General features: G+C 35.4%; 1 protein-coding gene across 1 annotated transcript in view; it reads left to right on the top strand.

Annotated features, from left to right (window-relative positions):
* Nucleotides 1-27,112, top strand: part of CRPPA (CDP-L-ribitol pyrophosphorylase A) — a 306,180-nt gene that overhangs the window by 107,444 nt on the left and 171,624 nt on the right. Inside the window, exon 5 of the mRNA XM_004743402.3 lies at nt 2,585-2,630. Coding sequence (XP_004743459.1) covers nt 2,585-2,630 — 46 coding nt within the window. The remainder of the gene's footprint in view (nt 1-2,584; nt 2,631-27,112) is intronic.

Genomic DNA, 27,112 nt, shown 5'->3' with positions numbered 1-27,112 from the left:
CTTCAAAACTGATTTAATAAACTTTTGAAAATTAAAATATTAAGGAAAGGGCAACCCATATTACTGTAAAATTTTGACAGAAAAAGTGGCAACTCCTCAGTTCAGAATTGCAACATTTTCCAGTACTGTTCCCTTTGAAGTGCATTAACTGTTTCAATTAGGAAAAAAAAAATAAAGCTATTTTTAAACATTGTACTTCACCAGCTTGTGAGAAACATTTTATACTTCATTTTTGTTAAATCCATGTTTGGTGAGAGGTGGAGTTGAAGTATTAAATAAGGCTCTATGTAGAAGATATTAGTAAACAATAAAAAAAACTTTAATATAATATATGTATAGTAGGTATCTACAGCCTACAAGAAAAGTAGACAAAAGAAAATTTAGGATGATTTCCTGTTTATACAGTTAATAATTTTTTAATAATAGTGGAGAAAGTATCTTTAGGTGATGTAAGTATGTATCTTAAGTAAGATTGATTGCAATGCAAAACTGTTAAGTCTTGCAGGAATACTAGAAAAGGAAGTTTAGGATTTGAGACCAATTTTTCTTTAACTTAAAAAAATTCATCATTAAGATATCTTTGGGAAAAAAAGGAGAAGGAACTTTCACAGTTCCTCCATATTGTGATTTTGAATGCAGTTTTATTCCTCATAGCAGAGGGAACACAAAATGAATAACGGTAATTAGGCCTCTTCCTATTTCAGTTTTGAGTTTACCTTATACAGCAGAAAATATTTTTAAAAAGATTTTTATTTATTTATTTGACAGAGATCGCAAGTAGGCAGAAAGAGAGAGGAGGAAGCAGGCTCCCCGCTGAGCTGAGAGCCCAATGCGGGGCTCAATCCCAGAGCCCTGGGATCATGACCTGAGCCGAAGGCAGAGGCTTAACCCACTGAGCCACCCAGGTGCCCAGCAGAAAATTTTTAAAGAAAAACACTGTTTTCTTATTTGAATTACAAATACTGAAGCCTGATTTCAGTGATCTAGTTAACTTTGGGTTTCAAGAAAACTTAACCTGATAGAATTTTTATAAGATAATTTTTCTACCAAAATATTGTTTCCACAGATTAAGGAATTTTGTTTATTCTTTTCATTGCTCTATTCTCAAAAATTAGAACAGGACCTAGAACAGAGTAGTTATTTGATAAATTTGATTGAATGAATGAATGAGATCAGTAGATTGTTTAATTGGGTGAAATACATAGCATGGACCTTTAAATGTCTGTTTTTCTACTTTCTATCCAAGTACTGGAATTACACTGTGGATCAGTAACTATAGTACCAGTTTTGGTTCTCATGTGCTTGTTTTGTCAATAATATAACAAAGTCATACGTGACTTCAATAGATTAACTGAAGGCTACTGCAGTTTTCTACCTAACTTGTCAAATTTTTTTCAAATTTTTGAGTGCAGGGTGGGGAGGGGTAGGGGGGGGGAGAGAGAGAGAGAGAGAGAGTTAGTCTCAAGCAGACTCTGTGCTGAGGGCAGAGCCCGTTGGGGGTATGGGCGGGGGGCGACTTGATGTCATGATTCTGATATGAGGACCTTAGCTCAAACCAAGAGTTAGACGCTTAACTGACTGAGCCACCTAGGTGCCCCAGTTTTCTGTGTTACATGTTAGCTGTTACTTAAATTGTAGACTATAGGGTAATGTTTTCCACCAGGATTTATCGGCCAGGGGACTCTAGTTTGGGTAGAAGTTCCCTGAGCAACCTGAACCGAACAAAGTTTTTGTATGAGACTAGTTACGAGATAATCTGAAGGGAAAAAGTGTACATGAATTATAGGCACAGAAATGTACTCAGTTGGTAAGTACTTTCCAAAGTGGATTTTTAGACCACTTACATCATAGTAGTGTAGTATCTTCTAGGTTTTCCAGTTCTGACATAAGAACTAATACTGCATTGCCAAAAACCTGACATATTCTGTGCTTGAGCTCATGGGATATGTTCTGGGAAATCTCTGCCCTAGGACTACGGCAGGTTACAGTTAGAAGAAGGATGTACCTTCTACATCCTTCACGAAAGATGATGATTGCTCTTATGTACATGAAGGCACACTTTAGTCTCTGTCAGATGCACGTATTAATAAAAAACATGAAGGATGAACCTTATCTACATAAAGATACCTATCTCCTTCAATTCAGAATGAAGTCCCTCTTGATATGAATTAATCTTTGAGGATTATCTCATTTCAACTAAAAATGCGATTTAGTGATTTTTGTTATACATACTTTTTCTTCCTTCCTTACAATATACACCTTGACTATTAAACAGTAATAACCAGTAGTGCTAGTACTCTTATTTAAACACTACCACATTATCTTTGAAATAATACTTATATTAATAAGATTTTGGTAACCACTGCCACATAATATCTCAGTTTAAAGATCCAAAAACCAATATTCAGCAATTTGCAGAAATTGAATGTATTTTTCTGAACTTGCTAATATTATAATTTAGAAATTGTCTGTACTACATGTTTATAGTTTCTCCAAAATAAATCATTTCCTTTGGGGCATAATTTTATTGCTCTCACATTCCTTCCTGCTCTGTTAAATCTAATGAGGTTTGTTTGTCCTTTAGGTGACCTACAAACGAGATCTGTATGCAGCTGAATCGATTATTAAGGGTATGTTTGGCCTTGTGACTGTCAGTTCCTGTGTTTCAAAAATGTAAGCCTGTTCAGAATTTCTCATGACATTTTAAATCCCAGAATTCTCAGAAGTATAAATGCCTGTAGGCCACAGAGGTCTGTGATTTGTTTTTTTGGAAAATAATTATATTTTATGTTTCCTGCTTGCGAAATATCATTTAGTTATGTCATATTAGTTTTAATTTTTAAAGGAAATACTTAATTTATGAAAAGTATGGGACATTGACACTATTAGAAATAAAAAATGATTTTAATAAATTTAAGATACTTATTTTTACTAAGAGGCCAGGTTGTCCCCTTCCCCTTCCTTCCCATAATACCACCCTATCAATATGTGATGTAACATCTTTTATATGAAAGTATTTTTTCCCCCAAATACAGAAATAAGACTAGATGATATGTTAAATTCCTTTTCAATCTTGACAATGACTGCAGTTTTGTTTTGCAGTTTGAATACTGCATATGTAATAACCCCTTAATCCATCTCTAGGCCTCACAGCAACACAGAGGTAGTTTATGTAATAATCAACAAGTATTTGTCGTTGTGCTTAACACTGTACGGGGAATGTAATCATGATGCACAGGGGGCATTGATTCTCTACCTTTGCAGCCTTCGTCTTTTCAGCCAGGGTTTCTGAACCCCAATACTCTTGGTATGTTAGTCCAGGTAATTCTTTGTTTTAGAGACTGTTTCGTCCATTGTAGGTTATCGAGCAGCGTGCCTGGCCTGTATTCACCAGATGCCAGAAGCGCTCTTTCCTCCCTCCTCCCCTCTGTTCTCCCTGATGTGACATCAGAAACGTGTCCTGACAGAAACACTGTTAAAACTTGTGGTCCTGGCACAAATGATAGCGTCAATCCTGAAACAAGTGTGGGGGCTTCACAATCTGATACTGATACCCTCAAAATAGATGAAGGATAGCTCTGTGTGCTCAGGTTTTGACTGAGAGGTGAACTTGGCATTCAGACTTGGAAGTTGGAAAAAATGCTGAGTCTGAACTCTGAGTGCATCAATTTGTTAAGGAGGTTTTCCCCCAGATTTTGAATAATCAATTGGCTTCATATTTTCAGAGCTGAAATCTTTATGCTGGTCATGACATTGTATATTTGTGGCCTATCCTCAAGGTTTTTGTCCTTCAAGAATATTGTATTGCAAACCATTAATGTACCATAATTTATACATTCGTGTATCTATGTATGTAAACAGATCATCTAAGGCTATAAATCAAAATGTTGACATGTATTTACACATCAGCCAGGCATTGTATAAACATGACTGTGGAGAGGCTGGTTAAAACTATGATGTGGTTGGTTATGTTCTCAGCAGAAGCAAATAGAAAATGTGTTTGGTTTCCACATACAGTCATACCTTTGTTACCTAAGTACAATGGACTTGACCTACTTTGTGAGTTGTTGGTCAGTGCCCCTACTAACAATTAGGCACATGATATTTGCCTACAATTTATCAGAGCAGGCTTTTTAGAACATAAAAACCTACACTTTAATTGTACTTAAAATGACTGTAATTTTGGAAATTGTATACGGAGAGAAACTGTTTTTCTTCTGTAATGTGTTTCAGTGTGCTGTTTTTAAGTATTTAAAAAGTGTTCTTTTATTCTTGGGGAAAGTAATCTGACTGGATATGAATGACTGATCAATTATCTCCAAAAATTTCCTCATGCTCTAGGATTTGCATATCTAATAACTTTCCAGGAGACTGTGATGTTGCTCATATACTTGGAGGGCCACTCCTCTGGGACCTTCCCACTCTCACTGTGTGTCTCTGGATCAGCAACATGGTGATGACCCCATCATATAAAGTCAGAATGTTTGGCCCCACCATATAAAGTCAGAATATGCATATTCTGATATGCATATTATCAGTTATCAGAGTTAGAGCAAAAACTCTGGCTGAGTAGTTTGCATGATAAATTTTGGAAATATTCCTCTAGGCTGCTCTTCAGTCTTTCACGGATCATTTCTTTTTACATAATATTTTTATTGCATTTAGATATCTAACTGTGCTTTATCAGCTCCAAATGCTTGTTTGCTTACCTGGGATTGCTACCTCCCTCTGTGATTTGCACTAATGCTATCTCAGATGGGAGAATCAACACTAGGCATAGACAAATCAACACCCTTGGATTTTTTAAAAATACAATTACAAAATAAAATACATATAGTAGATTGTCTGAGCTAGGTATTCACCACTTTGCCTGTTCCTACTAAATGTTCAAAGTATTTTTCTAGGCACTACTACAACGCAGTATTTATTGGGTACTTACTTTGTGTCAGACATTGTTTGAAGCATGTTACATGTATCAGCTCATGCTTCTTCAAGTACTTAATGATGTAGGTTATGTTACCGTGTCCATATGATAGGATAATCGGGGGTTCTAAGCAATTACTGCTATATGAAGGATAGAAAATACATTCTTAACTCCAAGTTTCTGTCTTTGGTAGTTTATCTCTTTATCGCTATTACTTCTTTTTTTCCTTAAGCAGAGATTTTCAGATTGCCTTCTCTGAAATCTTTGAGCTATGTATGTTTTGAAATTTGGGATATTTATATTTTCACAAGTTAACGCAGTACATAACATGTTAAGTCACATCAATAGTTAGATTAAGGACCGTGCAACATAAGAAAACTTATAATGCATGAACGTTTACATTCAGGACAGGAATAAAGACTATAGAGCCTCTAGCCCAAGTTCAAGTCTGATTTTACCACCAAATTTTTATATGAAAATAACTACTAAATTTTCTATTTAAAGACAGTTCTTGGATTTTAGTATTGCTCATAACTCAGTATAAGCCTCTTTTAGACTGATTCAGTGAAGGTGAGAGGATATCTTGTTTTTTCTCTTTCTTTTGTTGTCTATAGTGTTTAACACTGGGTTTAATTGAATATTGTAGGGTACAGCTACATTTTTTTCCCTTAGACTAAAAAAAATTTAAATTATGGGGATAGGTGGCTCTTTTCTCCCACCACACCACTTGACCTACTCCTAAGAGATGCAAATTGTGACCTAGCGTATCTGTCGCTATTATTATATATCTATTATATATAGATATAATATATATCTATATATAATAGATATAATATATCTATTTATGTATCTATTTTTCAAAGATGATATAAATTAGGTGTAAATACTTTTGTCAAAGTTCAAAATCAGGATTTGGAGTACATGCCTTCCGTGCCAACTGTTTTAAATAGGTTACTGTCATCTTTTTACTATAATGTTGTAACAGATGTAATACTACTCCCATTTTGAAGCTGGATAAACCATGGTTTAGATGCATTATTTTTCTCTTGATCATACAGTAAGAGTAAGATGCACAATTTAGGCCTACGTCTATTTTGTCTTTAAGCCTGACCTTACTCTAGGGCACGGCCACTTGGCACCTCTGAGTCATAAGCTACTCAAGCTGGCTGCTGTGCTGCATACTAGATTGGTTAGTGCTGTTTTGGTCAATACAGCCAATGGCTTGTAGAATTCAGCCTACCCAGCTCTGATTCTGTTGCCTTACAACTGTCTGTACAGCTGGCCCAATGAGGAGTGAGCACACAGTTGTGACTGGATGTATTTTCTTACACTGCTATGCTAAGCACACGGTATAATCTTCTAGAGAATGTGAGAAAAACATAATACTGACACAGCAGATTTCCAGACATGCCTAAAGATCAGTAAAAATTAAAACTCAAAATCATAGATTCAGAATGACTGGTTGGTTGAGTTTTCTTCTTTGTTAATTTTGATAGTTGAAGGCTTATGTGGCCATAGCAGTCTTCGTTTTCCAGGATGAAGCTTTTTTTAATCTGGTGATCTGAGTGGTTAGTATTCTGTGTCCTTCCTGAGCTGCTTTTCACTTGAATGCCAATTATTTGTGGGTCAACAAATTACATTCTCATGAAAGTATTTTCTCGTTTAGATATTTTAAGGCTCTACAAAGCATTTCCTTGATAAATGTCATGTCTTGCAGGTGCATTTTGTTCTCCCAAATTTACTTGTCACTGGAACTGCATGTATGTTTGGATGAATCTTAGCGTTTGTTTAAGTCCATATCTTTTGTTCGGTATGGGAATTTTGATGTAACTAACTTTAGGCAGGCTTTTGACTAAAATCTCTACATTGTGGTATCCAGCAAGTGTCAAAATCTGCCTTCTATTTTTGTGTTTGTAGATAAGTCTTATTTTGAAGCTTAATTTATTTTAGTATATTTATATGGATTTCCATCTATAGTGAAGTATTTAATAATAGGAAATGTATATATAAGGTAGTCTTGTATTCATACAGTTGTCTGTATTGGAAAAGGTACAGTTAATCATAAATTTACTATGAGGTAAAACAAAGCATTTTTTTAAAGTTTTTATTTAAATTCCATTTAACTTACTGTGTAGTATTAGATTCAGGTGTACAATATAGTGATTCAACATTTCCATATATTATCTGGTGCTCATCACAAGTGTGCTTAATTCCCATCACCTATTTCACCCATTCCTCCATCCAGCTCCCCTCTGGTAACCACAGTTCTCTATAATTAAAAGTCTGTTTCTTGGTTTGTTTGCCTTTTTCTGCCTTTGTTCATTTGTTTTGGTTCTTAAATTTCACATATGAGTGAAATCATATGGTATTTGTCTTTCTCTGTCTTATTTCAATAGTATTATGCTCTCTAGCTCTATCTATGCTCTGTAAATGGCAAGAGTTCATTCTTTTTTATGGCTGAATAACATTCTATTGTATATATACAATATGTATTGTATATATATGTATTCATCAATGGATGGACACTAGGGCTTTTTCCATAGTTTGGCTATTATAGATAATGCTGCTGTAAACATAGGTGTGCATATATCTTTTTGGATTAATGTTTTTGGGCTCTTTGTGTAAATACCCAGTAGTACCATTGCTGAATCATAGGGTAGTTCAATTTATAACTTTTGAAAAATCTCCATAACTGTTCTCCAGAGTGGCTGTACCAGTTTGCATTCCCACCAACAGGGCAAGGGGGGACGGTCTCTTTTTTTCATATCCTTGCTGACACTTGTTGTTTCTTGTGTTCTTGATTTTAGCCATTCTGACAGATCTGAGGTAATAACTTATTATGACTTTGATTTGCATTTCCCTCATGATGAGTGATATTGAGCACTTTTTTCACGTGTCTGTTGGCTGGCCATCTAGATGTCTTTCTTGGAGAACTGTATGTTCATATCTTTTGCCTATTTTTTAATTGGATTATATATTTTGTGGGTGTTTAATAATTTCTTAATATATTTTGCCTACTAACTCTTGAACAGATATGTCATTTGCAAATACCTTCTTCCATTTCATAGATTGACTTTTAGTTTGGTAGATTATTTCTTCGCTGTGAAGAAGTTTTTTATCTTGATGAAGTCCCAGTAGTTTATTTTTGCTTTTGTTTCTCTCCCCTCGAGAATATGCCCAGAAAAATGTTGCGACAGCTAATGTCAGAGGTTAGTGCCTATGTCCTATTCTAGGATTTTTATGGTTTCAGATCTCATATTTATGTCTATGATCCATTTTGAATTTATTTTTGTGTACAGTGTAAGAAAGTGGTCCAATTTCATTCTTTTGCATGTTGCTGTCCAGTTTTCCCAACATGATTTTTTGAAGAGACTGTCTTTTCCTCATTGAATAAGTCTTTTCTACTTTGCCAAAGATTAATTGACCATGTACTCATGGGTTTATTTCTAGGTGTCCTGTTTGTTGATGTGTGTGTCTCTTTTTTGTGCCACTACCATGCTGCTTTGATGACTACAACTTTGTCATATAACCTAAGGTTTGGAATTATGATCTTTGCTTTTCTTTTTCAAGGTTGCATTGGCTATTTGGGGATCTTTGTGGTTCCATACACGTTTTAGGATTGTTTGTTCCAGCTCTGTAAAAATTGCTGTTGGTATTTTGATCAGGATTGCATTAAATATGTAGATGGCTGTGAATAATGTAGACATTTTAATAGTATTTGCTCTTCCAACCCATTAACATAGAATATCATTCCACTTGTTTGTGTTATCTTGAATTTCTTTTATCAGTGTTTTATAGAGTATAGGTCTTTGACCTCTTTGGTTAGGTTTATTCCTAGGTGTCTTACTATTTTGGGTGGAATTACAAATTGGATTTTTAAAAAAATTTCTCTTTCTGCTGCTTCATTATTGGTGTATAGAAATGCAGCAGAGTTTTGTACATGGATTTTGTATCCTGCAACTTTACTGAATTCATTTATTAGTTCTAGCAGTTTATTGGTGGTTTTGGAGTTTTCCTATATATAGTACTATGTCATCTGCAAATTGTGATGTTTTACTTCTTCCTTACCAATTTGGATTCCTTTTATTTCTTTTTGTTGTCTGATTTTTGTGGTTAGGATTTTCGGTACTATGTTGAATAAAAACAGTGTGAGTGGACATCCTTGTCTTATTCCCCATGTTAGGGGGAAAGCTCAATGTTTTACCATTAAGGATGACATTGGCTGTGGATTTTTCATAAATGGCTTTATTATGTTGAGTTATGTTTCCTGTAAGCATTTTTTAGGTTTTTTTTTTTTTTTAATCATAAGTGGTGTAGTTTGTCAAATGCTTTTTCTGAATCTTTTGAAATGATCATAAGGTTCTTATCCTTTCTTTTACTGATGTGATGTATCACACTGATTTGTGAATATTTAACCACCTTTGCAACACAGTAGTAAATCCCACTTAATCATGGTGAATTATATTTTTAATGTATTGCTGGATTCTTTGCTAGCATTTTGTTGAGGAATTTTGTTTCTATGTTCATCAAGGATATTGGCCTATAGTTCTTTTTTTAGTGGTTTCTTTATCTATATTGGTATCAAGATAATGCTGGCCTCATGGAATTGAATTAGGATCTTTTCTATTTGAACAGTTTAAGAAGAGTAGGTATTAAATCTTCTCTAAATATTTAGTAGAATTTGCCTGTGAAGCCATCTGGTCCTGGACTTCTGTTTTTTGGGAGGTTTTTTTTTTTCCATACTGACTGAATTTCTATGCTGGTTTTCAGTCTGTTCAAATTTTCTGTCTTCCTTTTTCAGTTCTGGTAGTTTTATGTTTCTAGGAATTTATCCATTTCTTCTTTCTGGTTGTCCAATTTGTTGGCATATAGATTTTCATAATCTGTTATAATTGTTCAAATTTCTATGGTATTAGTTTTCTGCTCATTTGTGATATTATTTGAGTATTTTTTTTTCCAGATAAGACTGGCTAGAGTATTATCAATTGATTTTGTTGAAGAAACATCTCTTGGTTTTATTGATCTTTTTTTTTTTTTTTAGTTTCTATATCATTAATTTCTGCTCTGAACTTTATTATTTCCTTCCTTCTGTGGGTTTTAGATTTTGTTTGTTCTTCTTTTCCTAGTTTCTCTAGGTGGAAAGTTAAACTTTTTGAGATCGTTCTTGCTTCTTGAGGTGGGCCTGTATTGCAATATACTTCTCTCTCAGAACTGCTTCTGCTGCATCCCCAAGGTTTTGGAACATTGTGTTTTCATTTTCATTTGTTGCCATATACTTTCTTTTTTTTTTTAAAGATTTTATTTATTTGACAGAGATCACAAGTAGGCAGAGAGGCAGGAAGAGAGAGGAGGAAGCAGGCTTCCCACTAAGCAGACAGCCCGATGTGAGGCTTGTTCCCAGGACCCTGGGATCATGACCTGAGCTGAAGGCAGAGGCTTTAACCCACTGAGCCACCCAGGTGCCCCTGTTGCCATATACTTTTTAATTTTTTCTTTTATTTCCTGATTGAACCATTCATTGCTTAGTAGCATACTATTTAACCTCCATGTATTAGTAGCTTTTCCAGATTTTTTCTTGTGGTTAACTTCTAGTTTCCTAGTGTTGTGGTCAGAAAATATGAACGGTTTGACTTCAGGCTTCTTGAATTTGTTGAGACTTGTTTTGTGGCCCAATATGTGATCTATTCTGGACAATGTACCAGGAACACTTGAATGTGTATTCTGTTTCAGGATGCACTGTTCTGAATAAATCTTTTAGATCCATCTGTTCCATTGTGTCATTCAAAGCCATTGTTTCCTAGTTGAGTTTCTGTTTGGATGATCAATGGGGTGTTAAAGTCCCTTACTATTACTGAATTATTGACTAGTTCCTTTATGTTTGTTTTTAACTCTTACTGTTTTGGTGCTCCTAGGTTGGGTGCCTGAATATTTACAACTGTGTTGTCCTCTTGTTGGGTTATCTCCTTTTATTATTAGATAGTGTCCTTCTGTCTCTTGTTAAAGTCTTTGTTTTAAAGTCTATTCTGTCTGATACAGTGTTGTTACTCTGGCTTTCTTTTTACATCCATTTGCTTGATCGTTCTCCATCCCTCACTTTCAATCTGCAGGTGTCTTTAGGTCTAAAATGAGGCTCTTGTAGGCAGCATATAAATGGGTCTTTCTTTTTTTTTAAGATTTTATGTATTTATTTGACAGAGAGAGATCACAAGTAGGCAGAGAGGCAGGCAGAGAGAGAGAGGAGGAAGCAGGCTCCCTGCTGAGCAGAGAGCCTGATGTGGGACTTGGTCCCAAGACCCTGAGATCATGACCTGAGCCGAAGGCAGCAGCTTAATCCACTGAGCCACCCAGGCGCCCGGGGTCTTGTTTTTTTAATCCATTCTGTTACTCTGTGTTTTGACTGGAGCATTTAGTCCATTTATATTCAAAGTAATTATTGATAGACATGTATTCATTTCTGATTCTTGTGTTATATGGTTGTTCCTGAAGATTTTCTCTGATCCTTTCTTGCTTTCATGTTATGTTGATTTTCTTTAATAATCTATTTGGATTTCTTTCTCTTGATATATGGTTACCATTAAATTTGTATATAACCTCTCCTGCATATAGCAGTCTATGTTAAGTTGATGGTTGCTTAAGTTTGAAGCCATTCTTTACTCCTTTCCTCCTGTTTTAAGTACATGTTGTCATGTTTTCCACTGTTTTATTTTGTGAGTTTCTTGACTGAGGTTTTTTAATTTAATTTTATTTTTTTTACAGAAATACTCATTTTTACTGTTTTGTGTTTCCTACCTTCAAACTGTCACTTGTGGTCTCTCCTTTTCCTTCAAGGAATTCCCTTTAATATTTGTTATAGGACTGGTATAGTGCTCATGAACTCATTTAGTTGTGGTTTGTCTGGGAAACTCTTTATTTCTTTTTCTATTCTGAATGATAGCTTTGCTGTATAGAGTGTTCTTGGGTACATATTTTTCACATTCGGCACTTTGACTCTATCATACCACTCCCTTCTGGCTTGGGAAGTTTCTGCTGAAAAATTCTCTGGTAGACTTATGGCTTTTCCCTTCTATGTTACTGTTTTTGTCTTGCTGCTTTAAATTTTTTTATCTTTATATTTTGCCAATTTAATTGCATTATGTCTTGCTGTGGATCTGCTTTGTTGATTTTGTTGGGGTTATCTGTGTGTCCTGCATCTGGATATCTATTACCTTCCCCAGATGAAGTTTTCAGCTATTTCTTCAAATTTTATTTTTGCCCCCATTCTCTTTTTCTTCTTTGACTCTTGTAATACAGAGTAATATGGAGTTACTGTGTTCCCTAAGTCTATTCTCATGTTACATAGTTCTTTTCACTCTATTTTGTTCAGCTTGATTCGTTTCCATTACTCTGTCTTCTAGTTCATTAATTTGTTCTTTTCATGTAGTGAGTCCTTTATCTCTGCTATGTTATTCCTTATCTCTTTGTTAAGGGTCTCACTTGTGTTTTCCACTCTTTATCTCAAGTCTAGTGAGAATCTGTATGATCCTTGCTTTAAATACTCTATCCAGTGTGTGACATATTTATTTCACTTAGATTCTGGCTATGGCCTTATCTTATTTCATCTGGGATAAATTTTTCTGTCTTCTCATCTTATCTAAGTCTCTATGCCTATTTCTTTGTTTTAGGATGATCAGCTACAACTCCTGTTCTTGAGGATAATGGTGTTAGGAAGAAGATGTCCGGTAGTGCCCTTCTGTGCAGTATTTCCTGTTCCCCATAGCCTGGTGTTTCTATGAGTGTTTCCAATATGTGCTGTGTGCACTCAGCTGTTTTGTCCTCTCTGCTTTATCCTTCAGGCCAGTTGTTTGCAGAGGCTTTACGTCTGCTGTGGACAGGGTTTGTTTCCGGAACTGTGGCTTTTTCTAAGTAGGGGTGCTCTGGTCTGCTTGTGGTGAGAACTGTTGTCACCAGTACTGGAACCTTGCAAGGCTCTGCAACGTTCCCAAGGGATTAGGCTGGCCTTCAGGGGGCAGGGCCCACTGTAATGGGATTGAGGCAAGTGAGACTGGAAAAGGTAGTTCTACTGAAGCCCAGGGGAGTTAGGGCTTGGTGTAAGCAAGTGAGGTATAGGTGCTGTGCTAGTTCCTATATGTGGCTTTGTGCTTATGCTGAGAGATGGGAGAGGGAGATGGTGCCTGCCAGTTCCTTTGTTCCAGGAAGGGTCTGTCACTGAACACTGCCTCTCTGGGAAGTGCTCTGAGATGAGCACCTTACTTTTCCACTGTGTGCCCTGGGTTCTCTTCAGATTGCTATTTCTAAGCTGTCTATGTTCACGGATTGTTGGTTTTTGCCTTCTCTCTAAGAGCGGCTCAGTGCCCTCAGGGCTCTATCCCAGCCACACTGGCTGACCTTTAAAACTCCAGTCTTTAAGCTCTACTTGTTGCCAGAAGTCATGAAATGGGTCCCCTCCTGCTTTCCAAACCAATTGCTATGGCGATTCAAAGCAGCATTTTACTCCTACTTTTCCTGAAGTAAAGAGTTGGTTCTGGTCATTGTTCTTTATTATTTAACCCTTATAGGCTTCTGTAAGTGAAATTTAAAGCAAACTTTTCTAGAGAGTAGTGTGATTAATAATCTCAACAAGATACTGAAATTACAGGATAAGTTTATAAATAGCTACTTAACAAAGAGGACACACAGCTCGGTGAGCCCCCCTACCCCCAAGCCTCTTCTGCTTGCTCAGACGTACCCAAACCATTAAAATACTAACAGATGCCAGCAGTAACATATTTTATATAGATTTACATATGACATACAGTCCCAACCAAAACTTAATTTAACATGCTGACAGATCCTATCTTGGCGAAAGGAGCAGTATTTTTAAATTTTCATAGTACCCCCATGGAATTTAAAAATAAGAGATTACATTTATTTTCTACCATCATCCTTCAACCAGTCTTTTAATATATTTAATTTTGTGGCTAAAAGCTGTTTAAAAATTGTTTTATTCTCTCTGGATTATAATTGTACAAACCCAAGAAAGCTTTGTGCTATAAAAAAAGCCTCATGATGCCTCTTGTCATATGATGGTTTATGTAAACATGGGAAAACAGTGAAAACAAAATACTTTAATTTTTCAATGACTTTAGTTAATAGTAGTTAAAAATAGTTAATATTCACATAAAAAATGTTTCCTATTTGTTAAATTAATGGACTTTGATTTCTCAAATACAACATCTGTTGATTCAGAAACTTAGAATATTTTCTGAAAATAGTTTTTTTTTTCAACATCATGGATAGAAAAGTAATTCTTTTATTATTAAGCATTTTTGAACAGGTAAATTATGAATCCCCATATGGCTGCCTTTGTTTGTTTGTAGAAAAGCATTTGAATCATTTTGTGCTTATACATTGAAAGTAGCTGAATGTACTTATAAATTGGCTCTAACTGAAAGAAATAAAATAAAATCACATGTGAATAAAATAGATTCAGTGTTAATGAGAACTAGGAAGACTCAGAACTAGGAAGACTCATTGTGATATTATGTGTTTTATGCATATGAAGAAACTAATGCCTTATTATTTTTGTGATTCATATTTACACTTAATATCGTGGTAGTTTAAGTGCAATATATTTTTAATCTTCTTAATCAAATTGAAAGAATGAGAAACTTTAAATCAGGTTTTCTCCATCTGTAACTGGACAGTGTTCTGCATCTGTGGTATGTCTTCATCAGGTTTTTCTTGTTAAATATCCAGTGATGGCACCATTTATGTCATTAACCATGCTTTTTGAACAATGCAGTGTGACAGCTAAGATTTACGTAGAAACTATAATTTTTGATGTATCTGGCTTTTGACTGTGATTCTTTATTTTCCACATTTTCACATTAATACCATAACTTCTTTGTACATAAGTTTTTGTTCTTCACTGTCTTGAAAGTAATACTGTGAGTGTATCTTACGTGAATCTGTAAGAACATTTGCGTCAAGCTTTAATTAGTTAGAACAGGAAGGTTGCAATATAATTTAATAGCAGTTTGGTTTCCTTGGAATCTTACTGTAAAAAAATGTAAATTAGAAAGTTAAATATTTGGGTGAAGATTAGAGAAAGTAGAGTGCACTTTAGTTTTATAATTTCTTTTATTTGTCACTAGTGAGATGTTAATTAAAACATAGGGATGTTAATTTGTCATATTCAAAAACTTCTAAGGTCACAGTGAGTTACTAAGCAACTAGCTAAATAAGACTTGATAAGACAAAAGCCAGCCAATTATACTCGACTCTGATGGAGGTAGAATTTAAAACAACAAAAACTCCAAACAAGATGTTTATGCTTAAAGAACGATACACTTTGTAAATATACTGGTGAGTGATTAGGCTTTAAAAATTGTATTTCCTTTAAGTTAATTTCTTTTAACTCAGAATATATACTTTGGAAAACAATATATATATTGCATCATTTACTTGGAAAATAGTAGTATGTTACATGTAAAAACATGTTCAAGAGATGAGGTGTCACGTTAATGCTCCTTACTTGTAGTTGTAAGGTAGGAAACTTAATCCTGATTTCAGTGACTCATTTAAAAATGTGGTGAAGATCTGATCTAACAAATCTTGAAAAAAAAAATCTCCCTGTGTATCATTACCATTGCCCTTCATTTGAAATATGTATAATCAACAGTAGAGATAACTTCTCTGAAGACCATTTTAACCTTTTAAAGTGGGTATGTGTGATGTCTTTTACAAGTCTCTCTGTAACATCCCTGTTGTCCACTTGTCCTGTAGATATGGCTTGTTGGTTTTTTTCCTTTATTGGCCATATGCTGCCTCCCTCTCTATTCCAAAAGTTTCCTCTTTTAAGATGTTTAGGGAAATCTGAGGCCTTTTCCTATCTATTAAAATGAGACATGGACCTCAGGGCTCAGCAGTTGTGATTCTGTTTAATACTATTTTACAGTCTTTGCTGTGAGAGAGAAAATATACTCAGATTGGCTGTTGACTGAAGGAATTAAAAAGTGAATGGCAGATGACTGTCATTTTGAATGGTTTAGGACTAGAAATATCTTTTGGATGTGAATGATGTTGGATTTTATACAGTTGTTTATTTATCTAAGAATACTAAAATTTTGGCTTAAGAGGTCTGTGTAGTGAATAATGAGCCTTGATGAAGTCGTGGTTTTAAGATCTAAGAAAACAATGCTGACCTGGATTTTTTGGCCACTTCGTGGTGGAACTAACTGGTATTTAGATTTGCCTCTACTCGGCGATATTTGAAACCTTGTAAAACACACCATCCAGACCACTCTTGAACTATTACTGATTATTATTTTTTTAATAGATTTTTATTTATTAGAGGGCTGGGGGAGGAGCAGAGAGAGAGGGAGAGGGACAAGCAGACTCTACACTGAGCGCAGAGTTCGACGTGGTGTTTGATCCCAGGACCCTGAGATCATGACCTGAGTGGAAACTCATGACTGAGCCATCCAGGTGTGCTGAGTCCTTACTGATTATTCATTGTAGGCATATTTCTAGGTATTCCTTGGTCCTCTTAGTGTGTCTATGAGTCTTTCATGTGATACAGAGAAGGGTGCACATGTTAGAAAATTTTAATATTACTGTTTTTCTGAAATTCAATGGGAAGACTCCAAATTTACATGTATTTTCTAATAGTTGGAGGAGACCCATATAGTTCATGTACACTAACAGGTCCAATGTTCAAGGACAATAAGAGGAACCTTAAAAGATGAGTATATTACATTATTATTTTTTAAAAGATTTTATTTATGTATTTGTCAACAAGAAAGAGCACAAGTAGGGTAAGGGATGGAGGGAGAGGGAGAAGCAGGCTCCCCCCTGAGCAGGGAACTCTCTGTGGGACTCAATACCAGGACCTGAGCTGAAAGCAGACACTTAAGTGACTGAGCCACACTGGCATCCCACATTATTAGTTTGACCTTATTCATAATCTTCTTTATATGGCATCTCCTACTTCCTATAAAGGACTTTGGAATAATACTGGAATTAAATATTTTTGACATATTGTAAATGAATATATTTTTCCAGACCACATACCCATGAGTATATTATATACTAGTTTTTAGACTCATTTATAAACTTAAAAATTTATACATGATAGCTCCCGTTTCATATAAAAGACTTTAGAATAACACTAGAATTAAACATTTTTTGACAACATGTTGTACGTGAAAATATTTTGCTAAATCATGTATCCTAACAAAAGGTGGTTAAGTTTTAGATTACAAAGCATATTAAACCAGGGAATTAAAAGTCCTGAAGAAATTCCATTGTACTTATGACTTCAGTGAAGCTTGAGAGAATTTCAGGAGTTTGTCGGATGAATCTGGTGATCTATTGAAAACATGGATATTCTGGCTATCATGCTAGGAGTCCTTTCCTGCACTTTCCAGGGTAGATGGAGTACTGATAATGTTTCTGCCTCTCTGCTACTATCAACTCTGTGAAGAGCAAAGAAATTAACAGAGGCAGAGGACCATTTTCTGTTGAAAGGAAGAACTTCCATGTCTTTTCTCACTTTAATTTGGAACCAGTAGAACATAGTTGTACCATACGAAAGTCTAGCACAAAATGACAACTGACCTTGTGAGAAGTTGTCCCCTATTTTATATATCTTCATGTGTTTCAGTAAATGCTTAATTGGTTTTGAGATTTGAGAATTTTGTCTTTCCAGTACATTGTGAACCACTGAGGCAGCTGACTTCTAAGTAAAATTCTATGTCTTGAAGCATCTGAATTAGGGTTCTGTTGTTAATAAATATGCAAATGAGACTGTGGGTTTGATTTTTTTTTTTTAAGATTTTATTTATTTATTTGACAGAGAAAGATAATAAGTAGCCAGAGAGGCAGGCAGAGAGAGAAAGAGAAGCAGGCTCACTGATGAGCAAAGAGCCTGATGTGGGGCTCGATCCCAAGACCCTGAGATCATGACCCGAGCCGAAGGCAGCAGCTTAACCCGCTGAGCCACCCAGGTGCCCCTGTGGGTTTGATTTTGAAATGTTTACATGGTCTCTACTATAGTGGTGTAGCGTGGATAATATTGTTCTGTTCTGTTAGATAAGCAGCCATTGACAGTAGTGTAATCTTTTGTGACTGGGTAGGCATGTAATGAGCACTTCATTTCTACCATGTTTCAGTGACTCTGAGGTATAGTTGATTGCAAGCAATATTTTTATACTAAGGGGTAAAGATAAATGATATCAATAAAACTAGGGTAGAAAGTTTTATGATTTAGAAGCTTTATTTTTTCATTTTAAAGAGAGCGTGTGCATGGGGGTGTGGAGCAGAGGGAGAGAGTAACTTTAGCAGACTCTTTCCGAGTGCATAGCCCAATGTGGGGCTCAATCACATGACCCTGAGATCATGAACTGAGCTGAAACTGAGATAGACACTTAACCAAGTGCACCATCCAGGTGCCTCTAAAAGTTTAGAAACTTTCATAAAAAATCAATTGAGTTCTATATTACGGCATAGAATTTTATTATAATTGTTCTTGTGTAAAAAGACATAGGATTCTGGTTCTGGGTAAGGTGGAACAAGAATACCCTTATTCTCCCACTGAATGAACATGAGCAGAGTAAATAGAATAGGTATTTAGGTATTTGAGGTTATAAATAAAGTAATAGCAGGTAGAACAGTGAATAATACCCAACTTTCCAGTACTGTGTAATGATCAGTGAATATTATCATTTTGTTCCTCTGCTATATCCTGACTTGGATCCAGTGTGGCCCAAAGCTGCCAAGTGAGCATTGGAGTAGGCAGAGCTCCAAGAGAAGCCCCCTGACTCTGGCTACATAGGCAAGAAGGGATCTCCTAATGTTCCAATAGTGAAGATTACCTCCCCCCGCCTCCCTCCTCTAATGATTATCTCCCCAAGCAAACCTGTGGCTGCAGTGGCACTGACAGTGGCAACAATGGATGCCCAGAGATTTATAAAATTCTGAGAGAAGTGACATTGTTCTAGCATCAGGATTGCTGTGGCTTGAAGAGGTGGGGTGAACACTGTTGCTGTTCTTGCTGTCTTTCTTTTGCTTAACTTCGCTTCTGTGTATAGTCGTGGGAGGTGTGCAAAGTGGGATAAAGTCCAAGCTCTCTGGTAGAAGTGCTGAAAAGGGGTACACTAGAGAGATGGAGTGTACAGGAGAGACTTATGCAAGAGAATATTACCTAGATATTCAGGATATAATCCAAGATGAGTGGGAATAAAAAGAACTATGAAAATAGAAACTTAAATTGGGAGAGAACCATTTAGAAGCTCATGCTGAGATGACACCAATGTTGGGAATTACCTGGCAAATATTTTAAAGTCCTGATTATAAAGATGGTGCAAATAAGGGGAAATTCTCTTGAAAGAAAGGCATAGAAAATCTAAAGAAAAGCCAAATAGAAATTCTAGAACTGAAAAATACATCAACCAAAGTGAAAAACTTACCAAATGGCTTAATAACAGAATAGAGATATCAGAGAAAGTTCTAGAAAAGGTAACATAGATCATTGGAAAATTTTCAGTCTGAGCTACAGAAGCCAGAGGTTGGGGGGAAAGAGAATAGTGCTCCAATGTCATGCATTGCTGGTGGTAAGGTAAAATGGTACAGCCAAGCTGGAATGCTGTTTGAGAGTTCTTAAAGAGAAAAGTGTACATTTACCATATGAGCCAGAATCCTTTTCCAGTGCATTTACCCTAGAGAAAGGAAACCTTACACCCACATAGAAAACTATGAATGTTTTATGGCAGTTCTGTTCATAATCTTCAAAAGTATTTAGCAGTCAAAATGTTCTCCTTTGGATGAATTGATAAAATGTGGTACATCCGTATAATGGAGTACAACTCAGAAATGATACAAACTGTCAATATGTCAAATAATTTAAATCTCAGAGTAATTCTACCCAGTGCTGGATGATATTCTCAAAAGGTTACATTTTGAGTGATTCCATGTGCAATAGTCTGAAAGAGAATGAACTATAGAAACAACAAAAATCAGAGTGTGCCCACCTTGTAGCGGGGTGAATACAGAGATGACATGAGGGATTGAACAGCTTGGTATGCTGATGTGGTGGTTACACAAATTCATAATGTGTTAAACTTAGGGAAATGACACAGAGGTAATTGTAGTGCATACCCATGCAGAGAAAGTTAGAGATCAGTATATCTTCATTTGGCCCTGAAGGGTAGCATTTCTAAGATGTTATTTAAATTTCAGGAAGTTACACAGCGGAGACATGGGGCTTTTAATTAATGAAATAAAGTAAGTGTTGGAAGTTTGCCAGGTACTAAATTAAAAGCAATGAAGAAAAGACTATATTTTCCCCTACTATAATGTCATTTTTCATTAAAACCTCTTAGGCCTTAGCATTTGGAAGAGAAGGATTTGCTAGAAACTGCAGAGAATCTTGTTTATTCCATGAATGTATGAGACTACCATTTGACATATGTGGCTCCAGTTAAAAAAGTGGGAAAACTCCTGAATTTGGAAATTACTTATTTTGCTTATAGGTTCTATCAGCATGTGAAATGTTTGAGGTTTTCATTCTAGACCAGAGTGCCTGGTTTGAATCTTGACTCTTCAGTTTGTTAGCTGAATATAATCCCAGGCAAACCATTTAAATCTTTACCTGTAAGGAGCACATGATAATTCTGCCTGCATCGTAAGATTTTGGTTAGAATGTACATTTATTATAACATTTTACATAATATTTGTGAATTACCCAGTGAGAAATCATCCAGTGTTTGGCTGAGTTACTCTGGTGCTTAATTTTTCTTACTGAAAGGGTGCTAATATCATTTATTTATTAGTAACAGCACTTTTATGAACTAGAATTTAAAGGACTCTGTGGTAAGTTGAATTTGTAATGCTTAGCACCCTGTGAATAAAAATAATGTTCTTGTTATCGATACTTTTAGCTTTTTACTTAATTTACTATTTTTTAAAATTATTCTTATTTTATTATTATTATTTTTTTTAAGTAGACTCCACACCCACCAGGGGACTTGAATACAACTCCCTGCATCAAAGGTCAGATGCTCTACTGACTAAGCCAGCTAGGCACCCATCGCCTTCCTCTTAATTTAAATGTTTAAAAGTTTACCTATTGTTTTAACAGTTTGTTAGGTATCGTTATGTGATATACTGAAGACCTTTATCTTGTCCCTTGATCTTATAGAAAGATACTTCCTGAATGAGTAAAACTATAGACAAAAGGACTGGTGTGTTTACATAAATATTTTTCTACTTCTGTTTTTTAAAACGTTTTGCTGTCAAACCACAGACAACAAAAATCCAAGCCAGATCTGTAGCTTAAAGAGTAATGTGCTTATCTGTGTAGTATCACACAGATCATGAATAAAACTTTGCCACTCATACCAGAGGCTTTTTCTTTCAATTTTATCCAGTTAAAACCTGTTCCCTCTTCAAAAGTAGTAGCTATCAAGATTTTACAGCAATTTTCTTACTTCTTCCGAGCTTTATCACTCAGATTTACATTTCTAGACACTATGGTTTTGGTGTGTGTGTGTCTGTGTGTGCGTGTTTCAAAGACCTGGTAAGTCTCACTTACTCTACAGTTTCCCCATCCTTTTATTCCTTTTATTTTGCTTATGCTTTGTCTTTTGCTGAACCCAACCTGTTTGATCTGTAGATTTTTGTCCTATTTTGAATTTTGAGGAGTATATTCTTGCATGGAGCAATTACACTTTTTTTTTTTTTGGTCTTCTACAAAGTGACAGCTGGCTCTAGAAGCTTAATCAGATTTAGTTTCATCTCCTTAGTAAGACTAGAGGTGGTATGAGTTTTTAATTAGGAGATACCAAATGTCTAGCTATCTTTTATTTTCTGATGATAGCAGCCATTGATATTCATTGCCTAGATTTGTTATACATAGTGGGTGTGGGCACTGTAAATTATGTTGACAAGTTCAAAATCTACAAAGCCAGTGTTACAGTTTAAGCTATAAGGCTGGCAGGCCACTGTAGAACCAGGAAAAGCCAGTATTTGGGTTCTAATATGATTAAGCAGGAAGTTCCTCTCTTACACCTGGCAGGCAAAATCTTTGTTCTATTCAGATCTTCAACTAATTGGATGAGGCCCATTCACATTAGGGAGCGCAATCAGCTTTGCTTACTTTACCAGTTTAAATGTAAACCATCTAAAAATACCCTCACAGAAACACCCACATTATGTTTGACTAAATAGTTGAACACCCCATTACTCAGTCAAGTTGACATATAAAATTAACCAGTATAGTCAATAAAGTAAAATCAAAGAGTACCTTATTTTTAGCATAATTACTATTGACAATTATATGTATATCTTAACCCTTTAAAAGTTCTCACACATGGGGATGGCATAATAACTGAAAAACTTGGGTTTATTAATTAATGCTTACAGCTTTTTAATACTAACCTGTAGACTACAGGTCATGTTCCATTGGAATTTTCTATTAAGTCACATTGAGTTGTGTGATACCTGGATACTGTCTGTAAATAGTTTTCAATAAATGCAAGTATGTGTTTAAAAAAAAGATTTTTTGAAGGAAAATTACCCTCAGGTTCAGGTATTGAAATACCTCATTTGCCTCATTTAAACCATCCTTTTAGGAAGATTTTAAGAAGATACTGTATAAAAGAGTGCAGTGAGTATATTATATTGGCAATAAGGTTGACAGGTCAGGTATGATCTGAATTTAATTCCAGCATTTTTCTAATTTATCTTTGTATCTTTTTGAGGGGCAAGAACAAAGATTGGATTCTTGTAATAGAGTTTTTATGATTCCGGGAAGCAGAACGATTTTATGGTCCTCCCCCATGCTATTGTTGTGTTTATTTTAACCTGGAACAATTTCTAAGAAGCGGTTTACTAACAGTTAGAAAAACAGAGTAACATTTCTAAAGACTCCTGGTTTTTTTGATTTCATTATTAACCTCAAGGAAGTTGTTAAATTCTTTGCTTTGAGAAATAATAAATATTAATCATATTTGGAAAGTTTTGTGCTTCATGAAAAAATGAATTTGAAATATTATATATTTTTTCCTCTCTCAGTTGGGGGATATTAGAATAAGTGTGGAACTAAAGGAGTTTGAATTTATTTGAGCCCTGCTTCTCTAGCTACATTCTTTTCAATTTTGAGTCTCCACTTGCTTTGTACAAGCATAGTCTCTGCTGTTATCTGTTGTTGGTGAAGATCTTAAGTACAGTAACATTCCCAATTAGGGTTGTCTATGTATGTTTGTGGGATTATTAGTAGACATCACATGAGAGAGATGCTTCACCCTTGATCTAATGGGTAAACTCATATGTGAATGATCAGTAGGTATCCATTTTAGTTTCAAGTTCAGGGATGAAAACATAGGACTGTTACTCAAGTTGTGTATTTCGTTGTTATATATAAATACTGCATTTAGGGTAAATATTAAAACTTGAGAGGTATTAGTGGGACAAAATTGAGATGGATTTTTAAAATATATTATTGGTTTCAGAGGTAGAGATAAGTGATTCATCAGTCTTATATAATACCAGGTGCTCAGTATATCACCTGCCCTCTACCCAGTTACTCCAGCCCCCTCCCCTCTAGCAACCCCCAGTTTGTTTCCTGATTAAGAGTCTCTTACTGTTTATCTCCCCCTCTGATTTCACCTTGTTTCATTTTTTCCTCTCTTCCCTATGATCCTCTGAGTTGTTTTTTAAATTCTACAAATGTGTTTTTTAAAAAACGATTTTACTGTTTGAAAGAGAGAGAGAGTGCACACTTGTATGCATGAGTGTGAGCATGGGAGAGGAGCAGGAGAAGTGGGAGAAGCAGACTCCCCACTGAGCAGAGTGCTAGAGGACTGGGGGCTGGATCCCAGGACAGTGAACTCATGACATGAGCTGAAAGGAAGGGTCCAATGCTTAAGGGACTGAGCCACCCAGGAGTCCCCCCTCTCTTTTTCTTCAAACAAACACTGAGATAATTAAGAACACAGGGAACAATTGAAATGAGAGATGAGTCATATCTTTAGTCGACAAAAAGAATTTTAATTTTTAATTTTTGTTGAATCCATGTGATTGTAATAACATTTATTATGTGAACACTTATTAAGGATTTACTTGGAGTAGGCACTCTATGTAACTTTAGGTATATTAACTCATCCTAAATATTATCACAATCTCATAAGATTGGGTCCTTTATTCAATGTTTCCCTCATTTCTTTTATATTTATAAATTCTTTGTAGAAAGTTCGGCTCTACATAGAAATTAAGTTTTCTATGAATATGTGAATATAATCATACATCAAAATATTGTTAAAATATGAATATGCTATTTACAGAATTTTTTGGATATTGAATTGGATTCCTATAGCATTTTAAAAATTGCATATGGCTTAATAATTTAACAAATATTATTTTATTGAATGCTGAAGAATTGCCTTGTATCTGTAAGTGATGAACATTGCATATTTTTTCTTATATTGCCTTTATAACATTGGGCAAGAAATGGTTAAATTGTGAACTCCAGTGAGCCATGCAGGTCAGAGTAGGAATTGGGTGGATTTGGGTTCTTTAAAAAGTTTGACACTAGAAATCTCAAAGGCAATTGACTAACAAAACTTCTTTCTCACAACTCAGGAGTTGTTTCTGATGGGCAACTGGTGTTGAGAACCGTTGAATTTGGGAACTGGTGAAGATTCAACCTAGTGTGTAGAATGTGAATGGTACTGGATAGGTCAAGGATTTTATATTACTAGAGGAAAGGACATCTCAGTAGGGACAGTGAACACTGTAAAGAAAATAACAAGTCTGGCACAGACTACTGTGGAGTACAAATAACTGGGAATTACAAGACATTGGCAGACAGTGTAGAAATCACCACGATAAGAGATTTACCTTACTTATTTTTACATTGCCTTAAATCTAGGTTTTTAGGTTTTTTCAGTTGGTCTTCCCTGAATTGAGTGGTGAAATTATTTTTTATCCAGTTTCACTGAGATATAATTGACACATAACATCATGAAACAGGATGATTTGAAATAAGTATGTATAGTGAAGTGATTAACACAGTAAGATTAATATACCCACCACATCCCGTTGTTAAAATGTTTTTTAAAAGATGAGTTTTAAGGTCTCCTACTATATGCATGTGCATGTGTGTGACACATACATATACACATGTACATATACATATAATACATATACATTCTTTTTTATGCTTTATTTGTTTTGGAGGGCAAAATATTTTTTATTTTAGTATACTTTGAAACAAAAGATGAAAGAATAGTACACTTAACTTGCATTTGTCTTTCACCTAGATAGGCCAGTTCACCCATTGTTTATAGATTGTCCCCTTTGCTTTATCATGTCTATCCATGTTTTCTCTTTCTTGTTTAGCCAACAGAATTGGGATTTAGTTAGAGGGTGTTTGCTAAATTTATGGTAATTTGTTGTACAACAAACACAAAAATAAAAATATGCTATGTAATTCATGAAACTTCATGAGAAATAACAAATGAGAAATTACAGTAGAAATTACAAAATGTTAAATGAGAGAAAAAGTGAATGAAATCTTTTAAATGGAAAAAGAAATAATTTAAACTGAATGAAAATATCACAATATGTGAAATAAAGCTGAGGCTGTGAATTAGAGGAAAATTTGAGGCTTTATATGTAATCGGATAATAAAGGAAAAGCTGGAAGTAAACAATTTAAGCACCTTTTTCAAGAAAACAGCAAATGAAATCCAAAGATAGTAGAAGGAAGAAAATAATGGATAGTAGAAATTTAAGAACTAGAAAATAAACATACAAGAGAATCATCAAAGCTTTTCTTTGAAAATGTTAATAGAATTGATAAAGCCTTGGCAAGAGTGATCATGAAAAAAATTCTTTCTGTGAAGTCAAGTTCCTGGACTCTCTTACATGGCTTTAGGAAGTAAAGTGTCATCATGAAGATTGGTATTGATCAAACATATAGCTAGCTCCAGCACCATAAAATATTCTTGATAAGTGGGAAGAAATAATAGTAGGAGTACTATTAATTGGTGAGATTGTTAATATTTAAAAAGGTTGGGCGCCTGAGTGGCTCAGTGGGTTAAGCCGCTGCCTTCGGCTCAGGTCATGATCTCAGGGTCCTGGGATCGAGTCCCGCATCGGGCTCTCTGCTCAGCAGAGAGCCTGCTTCCTCCTCTCTCTCTCTCTCTCTCTGCCTGCCTCTCTGCCTACTTGTGATCTCTCTCTGTCAAATAAATAAATAAAATCTTTAAAAAAAAATAAAAAAATAAAAAGGTCTATTCTCCCCAGCTTTGTTAGAGAAATGATAAACTATCACTATATCAATGTTTATATACACCAAATTATATAACCCTGTCCATGAAGAAGCGGCTGGTTTAAATGTTAATCAGATGGGTTTCTTATTTAAAATTCAGCCTTTTTTCTTTATTCTTCATTTAATACCACGCAGCATCTTCTTATAGATATGACTTGCTTTTTTTTCTTTTTTTAAGATTTTATTTATTTATTTGATAGAGAGAGAGGGGGATCGCAAATAGACAAGGAGGCAGGCAGAGACAGAGAGGGGGGATGCATGCTCTCCGCTGAGCAGAGAGCCCGAAGCGCGGCTCTATCCTAGGACCCTGAGATCATGACCTGAGCCAAAGGCAGAGGCTTTAACCCACTGAGCCACCCAGGTGCCCCCATGCAGCATCTTCTTCACTGTCAGCAATATAGCAATTTCTTAGCCTTTTAGATCTGTCTACTATAGATGAAGGCTACATATCTTTTGAGAGTTTGCATGCAGGGTTAACAAAGGTGAATATTATTAGGTCATATGTTTTTGAATCAGATCATGTCAAAGAGGTCTAACAAATTTGAAGAAAATTGGTTTAGCTCTTTTTACTTGTGGTAACACTTAAACGGGCAGGAACTTAATTATGTTTACCAAATTGAGAGGAATGCTAAGGAAATTGCAGTACTCACCCAGGGCGCTAGGTGGCACAGTGAGCTGAACACAGCAGCTATTGTCTAGCCAGGCAAGGGGATCTGAGATGGGTTTTTATTGGATTCCTAGAAGACTCCAATAAATGTAGGAGGATTGAATTGTTAAGTCAAATGGCCATCACTTCCAGTTAGTCCTTTCCAAATGCATACTAAGATGGCTTATTTCTGTGGCTCACACAACTTTCTGGTTAGCTACCTACATGAAGTT

This window comes from Mustela putorius, unplaced genomic scaffold (assembly GCF_011764305.1).
Source record: "Mustela putorius furo isolate JIRA1106 unplaced genomic scaffold, ASM1176430v1.1 tig00003845_pilon_pilon_pilon, whole genome shotgun sequence".
Taxonomy (NCBI): domain Eukaryota; kingdom Metazoa; phylum Chordata; class Mammalia; order Carnivora; family Mustelidae; genus Mustela; species Mustela putorius.
This window is presented reverse-complemented; position numbering and strand designations above follow the sequence as displayed.